This window comes from Monopterus albus, unplaced genomic scaffold (assembly GCF_001952655.1).
Source record: "Monopterus albus unplaced genomic scaffold, M_albus_1.0 scaffold56.1, whole genome shotgun sequence".
In the NCBI taxonomy this organism is placed as follows: Eukaryota; Metazoa; Chordata; class Actinopteri; order Synbranchiformes; family Synbranchidae; genus Monopterus; species Monopterus albus.
The window spans coordinates 1,109,155-1,120,354 of NW_018127936.1; the positions used below are offsets into that span (position 1 = coordinate 1,109,155).

The 11,200-nt window shown below is 39.9% G+C and overlaps 1 protein-coding gene across 2 annotated transcripts in view; it reads left to right on the top strand.

Annotated features, from left to right (window-relative positions):
- The window catches only part of ntrk2a (neurotrophic tyrosine kinase, receptor, type 2a), a 100,455-nt gene extending 90,370 nt beyond the window's left edge, over positions 1 to 10,085 (top strand). For both annotated transcript variants that reach the window (XM_020602555.1, XM_020602556.1), the window contains exons 19-20: positions 3,230 to 3,388; positions 5,412 to 10,085. In XM_020602555.1, the coding sequence (XP_020458211.1) occupies positions 3,230 to 3,388; positions 5,412 to 5,597 (345 nt within the window). In that variant the 3' untranslated portion in view covers positions 5,598 to 10,085. The remainder of the gene's footprint in view (positions 1 to 3,229; positions 3,389 to 5,411) is intronic.
- The last annotated feature ends 1,115 nt before the right edge of the window (positions 10,086 to 11,200 follow it).

Below are 11,200 nucleotides of genomic sequence, written 5' to 3' on the forward strand. Positions count from 1 at the left end.
TTTGATATCCATTACAAATCGGGTCAACATAATGTTGATGCCGATGGTCTTTCAAGGAGACCCCATGAACCCTCTCAGGAGGATGAGGAGTCAAGGCAGATGGATGAGAAGATCTCCAGTATGCTAGATCGGGTTAACCTGTCCCCAGAGGAGTTTAAGATTCTTGATAAGGAGACCGTGAGCATGTTCTGTATACGTCATGGTGTCTACCTGCATACAGCCTTAGAACAAAGTGAGCAGGATTCTGACATTAGATTACCTGCTATTGAAACCCTTTTGTGTAATGAGAGTGCGGTTCCTGGTGACTTTGAAGAGCCAGCCCCATTGCCAGGTCAGGCAGCTTTACCCGGGATGTCTTTAGAAGATTGGCGAGAATTGCAGAGAGAAGATGTTGTTCTAGCTCGGGTCATTGACATGGTAGAAACAGGCTCCGTTAATGAGACAATAGATAGGAGGTCTGAGATACCTGAAGTGGTGTTGTTCTTAAGAGAGAAGGCAAAGTTAGATTTGGTGGATGGGGTGTTGTATCGCAAGGTTCTAAATCAAAGGGGTGAAGCTTTTCATCAACTTGTTTTGCCTAGCAGTCACAGAGAAAGGGCTTTTCAGGGTGTTCATGATGAAACGGGTCATATGGGCATTGAGAGGACATTGGAACTAGCCAGAGCTAGGTTCTACTGGCCAAAGATGGCCAAGTATATTGAAACAAAGTGTAAAACCTGTGAGAGGTGTGTAAGGCGGAAAGCTAGAGCACAGAAGGCATCTGAACTAGTGAACATCAAAGTTAACGGACCTCTTGAACTTGTCTGTATAGACTTTTTGACATTAGAACCAGATTCAAAAGACACTAGGAACATACTGGTCATAACTGATCATTACACCAAATATGCACAAGCGTATCCAACAAGAGATCAGACAGCAAAGACGGTTGCCACAGTGTTGTGGGAGAATTTCATTAGTCATTATGGTTTTCCTCACAGACTGCACAGTGACCAAGGGGCCTGTTTTAAGTCGGAATTAGTGGCGAAGCTTTGTAGGCATGCAGGGATTTCCAAGTCCCACACCACACCTTACCATCCAAGAGGCAATCCGGTGGAAAGTTTTGATTTTGGATGATTCTGTTTTGCAGTATACGGAAGTAACTTGCGCATAACCCCTATTCCTACGCTAATCAGCCTTTCTGGCTTTCGTTCAGCCATCTTGGTTTTAAGATCTTGTTTTTGCACTTACAATGGCTGACCAGTGGGTGGCAGTGTACGGAACAACACACTAGCGTCCACTGAAGTGGATGATATGCAACTACTCAATCAGAACCCATGCACATACAAGAAAACAGCTTTTAAATAGCTGTCCACTGTAGTGAACACTATGCATGAAAGGGTTAATAGTGGAGATTCCAAACTTTCCTAAAATACTAAATACATTTACAGCATTTCCTGTAATGACTGGGTCTGAATAATTCACTCAGTATAAACAACTTAACTTCAAAGAAAACAAGCTGATATACTGTAGAATATATATTATCTGTCACTGTGTAATAATTAGATTTTCCTGACCTTAAAGCTACTTAAGGTGGGGAAAGGAGAGTGACAGTGACAAATAATTAACATGCAAGATGTTACAGCTTTTATCCAAACAGTTGTAATTCCATGGTAGTGTGTACTTTATGGCTGAGGTATTCACTTACTTTCATCCATGGGTCACCGTGAAAAGTTTTTCATACTTTGAACTCTGCTGCTGCTACATTAACCTGATTCAAGCCTCATAATTTGAGGTAGTCTGGAATAAGCCGTCAGTGTTTATGAACAGTAAAAACATCAAATGAATCTGACAATTAAACAGGCTCCAAAGGCCCAGTTCAGATTAGAGCATAATGAAAAGCCCATATGTCTGTCAGAGAGCTTCGAGCTGGTGAATTCTGCTTTCTCAGAATCACTAGAACTCATTGCGCTGTTAAATGCGACATTAGAAAAGGTCAAATTAAAATAATTTTCAATTAATTAAATTTTACTCACATGGGACACTAGCAGTGCACACACACATTTTTAAAACATTTTGCTAACTCACACCAACTGATCATATACTGCATTAGATCATTTTTCCCTGAATCTGTAGCCAGTTAATTAGTGCATCCTGAACTCAGTGCCATATACCCTGTACACCCGTACACATTACAGTAAAATACAGCTAGGAGCTGATCAGGAGTGAGGTGTGCTACAGTCACAGAAATGACACAAACCACTGTGTCCTGCCTACAAACCTCGTTCTCTTAAATGCCTCAGGCAGCAGCTTGGGGGATTGACATGTTTGCAACACTGCTTTAAATTGTATTGAAATTCCTGTGAGAAATATGAAGCAATGCACTTGAAACAGATGATGTCCCAGAACAGAACAGAATGCAGTAGAAGAGAAGTGACTATGTGTTGGTCAGAAGATGGGATGACATTTAATGTAATGACATGAACACGATTATCTTGTTATTAAGAGCATCCAGGTTTTGATCATAATAAAAAAGATGTTTGTTATGAAATTACAATAAAAGAATGCAACAAAACCAACTGATCAAGCAGAAATAACTGAAAATCTGGTTAGAGAAGTCAATCCCGCTCAAAACCTTTTAGAATCTAATATCTGCTGCCAGCGCTGTTCAATAAATCTGGGTCTCAAGAGGTTTCAGCAGCACCTCTCCACATAAAAACAAGGTTTGGAGCATATTTCTACAACAAAACCATTGGAAAAAAATAAGGAAGCCTACATACTTTAGCTTTAACTTGTCCACTGATCAGCATTTCTTTTTCTCCATCTAAATTACAGTGAATTTAACTACTTCATTGCCAAAAGAAAAAATTTCACCAAAGCAAGATGCTTTCACTGTTGACATTGTGTTAAGTCACTTTGATGCTGCAGCTGCACCTGTGCAGACAAGGGAGTGTTCAGAAACCAGGATAAAATGAATATATGCAACAGTGTCCCAGTTTTTTTCGGAGTACTCCAGGACCAAGATAAAAGATCATCTAGCTTTCTGAAATCAGAATATGATGTTTACATGTACAAACAAAAATGGGATATTTCAAAAACCTGATCATAACCAGGAATCTCGTGTCCTTGTAAACACTTTCATTTAAGGTGCTTAAAAATAAAACGTCAAAATTTTCATTCATTCGTCTTTCCACTATATTGACTTTATACTGTCTCTTTTTCCTTGTGCGTGTGTGTGTGTGTGCATTCACAGGTCGGTGGTCACACCATGCTGCCAATCCGCTGGATGCCCCCTGAAAGTATCATGTATAGAAAGTTCACCACAGAAAGCGATGTCTGGAGTCTAGGAGTTGTTCTGTGGGAGATCTTCACCTATGGAAAACAGCCTTGGTACCAGCTCTCCAATAATGAGGTACAGAATACAGTGTAGTAATGTATTATATAGATGTAACCATTTAAATTCTTCTTGACACGCTAGCAGGCACGAAGTCAGAGATGCACCTTGGTGTAAACCAAACAAAAAGTGTATTCCAAAGCACAAGGCTATTACTTTATGTAGTTGTTACCTTGAAAGCACCTTCAGCTGAATAAGTAATGACAAACAAGATTTTGCAGCCCAAAGATATGAGCAAACAGTCTTTCATTAAAAATCAAATCTAACTCTTCGATCAGTTGTGTGAACAAGCCTCCCATAGGTATATGTTTTGTGTTTTCTGTGGCTTAGAAACTTAGTGAGTTGTTTATAGTTGTTTTGAATCTTGAATTAATTGTAAAGTGCAATATTCCTGGGCTCTTTCACTTGTTTTGCTCTGCTCAACATTCACACTGCAACAGAAGGGAAAGTGCGGCCGTCTGGCATCACTGTCCGGGTGGTCCATGAGCTGATGTGCCTTGCTTTTGAATCCCTGTTTTTCAAAAAGAACTTACAACTCTACCTTTATTTTGTCATGGATCACACTGAATTTTATGGTCTGGTGACACTGTTATACATGTGCTATATGCAGGATATTTTCACTGAGTGTTACAGCCAATTAAAAAATAGGATTTCACACTGGGTAAACATCATCTAGCTCCAGTGAAGAGTTGGAACAAGCTGAGACATGATACTGTCCGACAGTCTGGAATACAATGATTTAACTCTTAAGACTATAAAAGTGCAAATAAAAAGCGAAAATACAAAGTTCATACTTTCAGCTCTGTTAAACACTTGCTCAAATAACATCAGATAATTTATTGAACATAACGAGGATACCTCCTCAATTTAACATACTGTATTTAATACACAGCCAGCCCATGATGATAAAATGATGCCGTTCTGTATCAGCAAAAAGAAAACAAATAAGTAAACTGGCTACTTCTAATGAATAATAAATTCTTCTTACACATCTTCCTTTTACTACACTAAGAGGCTTTACCCAGTTTCTGGAAAGCACAGCACACACAGAGCCTTTCAACCCTACACCTTAACCTCAGCCTGAAATACATTTTGACCTCAGCTCTAGTTACAGCTTTCTAACCATGTCTCACTCTGGTTACAGCCAGAATTAACCTCTAGCCCCTTCCTCAGTCTTCTTTTCCCATTAGCATCTATTAAACCTCCACTGATGTACGATTTACTCACCCCTGACCCAAATCTGATTCTCACATATTGTCTATACAGGATATGAAGTTTTGTTCCAAAATATGATATGAACAATATATGTGCTCTCACACAGCGATTGCCATCACAAAATGAGGACTTGCTGCATGAGTAACTGTGTGATTAGCTAAATGATAACACTTAAAGATCAGATCCTTAATAATTTTGAGATTCTGCATGATAATCTTCAGGTATTAGTTTTTAAAATAGATATTTAGCGAGATTAAGAGATGGTCTGGGGGTTTAATTTAAGTCATATAGTATTCATTACACATACACAGCAAGTTTTAATTTTTGAGGAAATTTTATTTTTTTAATTATATTACAGGCTAATGGCAGTAACTGCTGCCAGGCATTGATTTACAAAATACTATTTGAACTAAGAACAACTTTTCTCTGCACACAGTGGCAAATCCACAAATCTTCACCCCAAAATACATTTAAAGCTGAAATCAGTTTTTTAAATTAATACATGAAGTGTGCTACAATGACAAATTAACTGTACAGCGTGTGTACTGTAGTAAATACTTGTTTGTTTTTTTTTGCGACTTCTCTGGATGAAAATTCCTGTGCAGTACAACTTCATCAGTTCATTAAATCGTTTATTCACTGTGACATTTTCACTGTGTACTACTGCAATGAAGTGAAACAAACTTTACCAAGCAGATGCTCCATTTTGAACCTTCAGAAAATTACACTTTTCAGCTTGAATTCCTGTTTGTCTCCTTTTGTTTTGTGTGTAACAGAGGGTCAAGAACAGCACTGACTGTAAACTCGTCTTTCTGTCGCTCCCTAGGTGATAGAATGTATAACCCAGGGTAGGGTGCTGCAGCGCCCCAGGACCTGTCCTAAAGAAGTGTATGACGTGATGCTGGGCTGCTGGCAGAGAGAGCCGCACATGAGACTGAACATCAAAGAAATCCATGGTCTGCTCCTCAATCTGGCCAAGGCCTCACCTGTATATTTGGATATACTGGGCTGACCACACGAGGACAGAGGATAGTTTCTGGATGCATGTGCATCTAGGTCGGGATGATTAGTGTAACTAAATGTGTATGTGTATTTGCGGTTGCATGCGTGTGTGATAAGGTGGACATGGTGATACCTCTGAGTGTGCAAGACTGCAAGTGTGTGTGTGAAAGGTGCCGCTGTACAGGAAGTGGTTATTATCAAACTCCTAAAGGCAATCGAAAAAAAAAAAAAATCCTCAACTCATCCCTGATCGCTCCTCTCCTCCCAATTTCCTCTCCTTTGTGCATCTCCACTCCTTCCTTCCTTCCCAAAGAGACATTTATTAAGAGTAATTTTGGAGGAAAAAAGCTTCTCACTTCTTTTCAAATGCTTTAAACTGATTGGGGCAAAATTGATTAAACCTGATTACCAGGACTTTACATTTATTGACTCATCCCTCGCTGCCTGTTGGACAGGACTCATTTCAAGGGTCCACGGCCTTGAGGGAGGTTTCCCAGAAGCTTCATTCCTTAGCTTGTAAATATGAAACTGTACAGTAGTTTGAAAGGACATGGCTCTGTGACATGTTGAGCCATAAAGACACTGTGTTTTCCCTCCCCATCCTGTCAGTCTGTCTTTGTCAGTTTCACAGAACTGTACACCAGTATTAATGTCAGTATTTGTCCAACATGGCTCATAGGAAAGACTACACCGGTGATGATTAACACAATGGTACGCGTTAGATTGTCTGTAACCAAATAATGACCCAAAAAAGGTTGAAGCTTAACTGAGCTGCTGTGGTGAAAGCAAAAAAAAATCAGGAATAAGACTGAGGCTACAATATCTCCTCATGCAACAGACTGGTATATATGATTTTATGGATATATGCACTGATATCTGCATACTGCATTGTATTACCATTGTTTTCTGTTACTTTGCTCAGGCCTGGGCTGCCCTGTCACACAGCACAGGGTAACATGAGGACTACATCTGACAGATGCTTCACTTGTGATGTCAAGCGCTGGTGTCGGAGGTCAATTGATTAATTTGTCCACAGCTGTGTGACAATCACTAGGTCTGGGTAGTGGGGGGGGGGTTAAAGGAGTTGTTAAAACAGGCTGGGTTTTGAGTGGTCATGTGTGTGGTTGGCAGCACTGTAGAAGGTGTGGTTCATCTGGTCAACCCATATTAAATCATCAAGACGCTCAGCACTCAGACATCCTTGAAAACCACATCTGTGCAAGAGGGAATGCCCACTCCCACCCACACACACACACACACACACACACACACAAACTGTATACTTTATCCTGTCATCCCTTCATCTTCATACATACACACTCACTGTAAGACACTCAAAACGGGCCGAGAAGGAAATTGAATTGTGCATGTTTTATTATTTGAGCGGTGCAGTGCTTTAGCCAGGCCCTGTCCTCTGTAATGGTGTAATGTATATTTCATTACAGCCTAATGGGCTCCATTAGCACAGTCTCCTCACAGACATTCAAGACTTATTGTTTTATGGTGGAGAAGGAAGGATGGAGAGATGGAAAGGTAAATGAGAGGAAAACAGAGAAATGAGGAGCAGTGGAGAGGAGAAAGAGGGGAGGTAATAATGTATACTGGGAAGAAATGGAGAGGTTGGGAGAGAGTTCAGAATGGAAGCAGTGGGTTAGAAAGGAGGAGACGAGCGGAGTGAAAAGGTAAGAACAGGTCATGCGGAGAAAGAGAAGACAGTGGAGTGAAAAAGGGGAATAGAGAGCGCAAGAGGAGGCATGAATGTCCACAGAGAGAGAGTAAGAGGGACCATCCATCATTACTGTGGCCTGGAGTTGTTCTATAAGCCACAACTTCATGTTCCCATCACATTCCTGTGGTTGCCCTCAACCGCGCACACACACATTTTACTGGCAGTCCAACACTGGCTTACACTGAAATATACTCAGTTATTCATCGCACTTCCTCATTATTGAGAACCACTTCACTCACTTACAGTTCAGCTCACATAATCTGGTCAAACGGTTACAGACACACTGTATATAGCTTCAACAGTACACATGCATGCAAGAAAACACATTTAATGTTTGTTTTTGCATTTTACTGGGGCATATTTTACTCTTTCAGAAGCCGTAATCACTGCGGTTTCACTAACAGCCATTTTAATCAGATGTAAAACACCCATCTGGAATTAAGTCTCATTTGTTTAGTAACCACAGCACTTGATGGTATTGATGTTGGTTAACTCGAAATTGTTGATTTTAAGTATTATTATTTATAAATTAAGAAGCATTTTGTACATTTCTTTCTATATCTGAGGTTGCCTTTTGCAACAAGAAAGACTGATATTGAACACTTAACATTTAATTATGTTTTTTGCAAATGTATAAGAGAATCTTGTGTGTATGTGTTTTTATGTCAGGTTCTATCTTAACAGAGACCAAGCCCGCCCTCATGTACAGCATACTCTACAACACGGATGGATGTTTCACCAGTCTGTCACACTGGTACATTTAGTTTGACATATTACGAGATTGTCACCTGTCAGATCATGAATGCAAGGGTTAAGGGCTGCAGAATTGTCACTGCAGGCTCACACAGTCCTCAAAATCCATCCATGCTGTACAGTCAAGTAGAGCTTGCACTGAGTGAGTACTCAACACGACTCACAAAAACTCACTACACAATAACTCTGTGCAATAACAGAGGGCAGGGTTGGTGGGGACCTGAGTTGAAAAAAAAAAAAACTAAGACACAAACAGTGCATACAAATGCCTCTGATGTCAAAAGAGTAGAGTACATTGAAGCAACATCTCAGTTGGCTGCACTGTGTGTGTACCTGCTGTGTTTCCTTTTTGTTTTTTTTAATAATGAACTATGTCAACGTAGACAGTGGTGATGTTTTGACACTTATGAGAAGAAGAAGTAGCTGTGAGAGGGATGTTTGTTGTGATGAAGACTTGTCAGCACAATGTAGGAGTGTTCTGTGAAACCAACAGCTGAAGATCGGCTATACTCACACTGATGCTTCAAAGATATTGGTTAAATGAAGAAATAACAGGAGGAAAACTGCTACATCTCTAACTGCTGTATGAACAGACACCTCAGAAAAGGATGGACTGACAATCAGACTTCTCTCCTATTCAAGTGACCTACTGTAAAATAGACTACTGAACCACCTTTCCTCTTCTATGCTGCCTATACTGTATGTGATAGTCTTAAACTTTGGTCTCTAGAAGTGCTACTTTTTCCTTTTTTTATGAAATAACAGTGAGAGGAATGAACAAAAATACATGTACAAATGTGAATAAGCTGCTAAAAAGAGCTAAGCGTTGCTAACTGCTGTGTCTGAGACTGTGTCAGTATCTAGATTGTACTATTTTATTCTTTTATATTAGAAGTGAAGGACTCAGAAGCGAGAATGTGTGGGACTCACAAGTAAACAAAACGACATGCAGTACAGCAGTCCCTGGGATGCAGAGCGGTGTTTGCTCATTCTCCTGGTGGTGTGTTTGTGTGTGTGCATGGAGATATCTGATTGATGCCAGAGTCAGACAGGAGAAATCCATAAGCCAGGTTCAGACTCTACTCAGATCCTAGTTCAAATGCAATGAGATTCAATGAATTGATTTCTTGTCGCCGTTCTCCAATTTATGATAAATGACTTTGCCCAGTCGGACTGAGGTTGGTATCATGGCAGCTAAGATTTATGGAATCACTCAATCGCTTTATTTCTTGACTCCAAAATCAGCATTCCTGTCTATATGACTTACTATAGCCTGGGTTTTACAGAGTTATATTAGCAATATTAACAGCTGTTTTCCTTTGCCTATCACCTCACTGTAACAAACACTGAACCGAATTTGGGCTAAAGTATGAGAGTCAGTGGACTAAAATATATTCTCCATATACAGTACAGATACACATCAGTCCTTTGGGAATGCTGTGACCCCTATCACATTTAATCTCCTCTCTCTCACACACACAACCCTAAGCTAATAGAGCTGAAATAGCATAAAGGTCATCTCTAAGATTACACTTGTGCTTGGATGCTTCTCGAAGCCCAACCTCCTGGACCATGTAATGCCACAAAAACTGCTCCTCCTTACTGTGTTTATCTCTGTATTGTGAGGGTCGTGCTGCTGTAGAAAAATAGATATTTGGAAGTCTTGTGGATAGGACAGATGACAAGACACTAAAGTTTCCCTGCTAAAAAATGCTGTTCAGCATGTTAACATCTGTACTGCAACGCACACGATGTAAAAGCTGGGAATATTCTTAATGTAGCTGTCTTTGCAAACATGTTATTTGATACAGTAAAGCAAAGGTTTTGATGCCAACCATCTGTGCCCTGCTAGGGAACACACACAGAAACACGCACCAGAAGGAACCTGTACAGTCATACAGTTGCGTGGTTGAAACTATCATAGTGAGTCATGATGCTAGTGATGATATGATTTCTCTCTGAACATGGACCAGTCTGTCATGATACAATGTAATTAATAAAAAAAGTGTTACATCACATCACAGCTCCTGCAAGTTAATATACTGACTAGTTAAGTGTGTGTTGAAGAAAGAGAGACACCCCCACAAACGCAAACGGAAATGAAAAACAAAGCGAGAGGCTTTGTAAGATACAGAAGATGCAATCGGGCGTGCAAGAGGAAAAGATAAATATTCTAAACTGAATTCAGTGATAGAGCTGCAGTATTTGAGGGATGCTACACCTCTCTCGTTCTTTTAATCCCACCATCAATCCAGTGCTGTGTTGGTCTGCAGATTAGGAGCAGTCTGAGCTTTTGCAGGGAACTGTACAGGAGAACAGATCTAAATCTCTGATGCAATTAGGCAAGACCTGAATTAATGTTGTTTTTACACAGAACTTGTTCTATGGCACAAGGAGGCATTACGTTGGTGTATGAGGAGGTAGATGAAGGGAAAGTACCTAGACTCAGTGTGTTTATATGAGTGTAAAGAAAGCAAGTGCAACAATCCTCTCCTTGGTGTGAAGAGGAGAATTTCTGTACTCAGCACATCAACCTCATAAATACAAACACATCTAATCAACATACACCTTGTAGGGATGAGACAAACAGTAGAACTGCAGCCATGTTCATAAAAATGAGCAACATCTTGGTGGTTCAGGTGCAGAATTTGTACAGCATGTAACCAAGATATACTGAGCTATTAATCCAACTAAACAGCTTTGCTACAACGCCTCTCCTTGCTTCTGCTTTAAGACCATATTAATACACTTTTGGTCTCAATTAATACATGATTAACCTTAATAAATGCAATCTAAAACTGTTTTCTTGGGGGCGAAAGTACTGTGGGTGAGTCCAGAGGGGTCTACAACAATATGTAATTAATATGCTTTAAAAATTTGTTTTAAAAAGTATTTAAGCAAAACTACTCTGCTGTTTGCCAGTCTGTAAAAATTAAGGTTTGCAAGCCAGAGGGTCTGAGGTTGACTGTAAAAAATGGCAAGACCCCCAGAACCCCTCCAGAAAATATAATGCCCACTGGACTACATTAACTATAACGTTGCAAATATGTTGATGCTGAATGTCATTTTTTTTGCCGAGGATTCGATCTAGCAGCTCTTAAAAAATCATTTATAGTGACTACAGGATTATT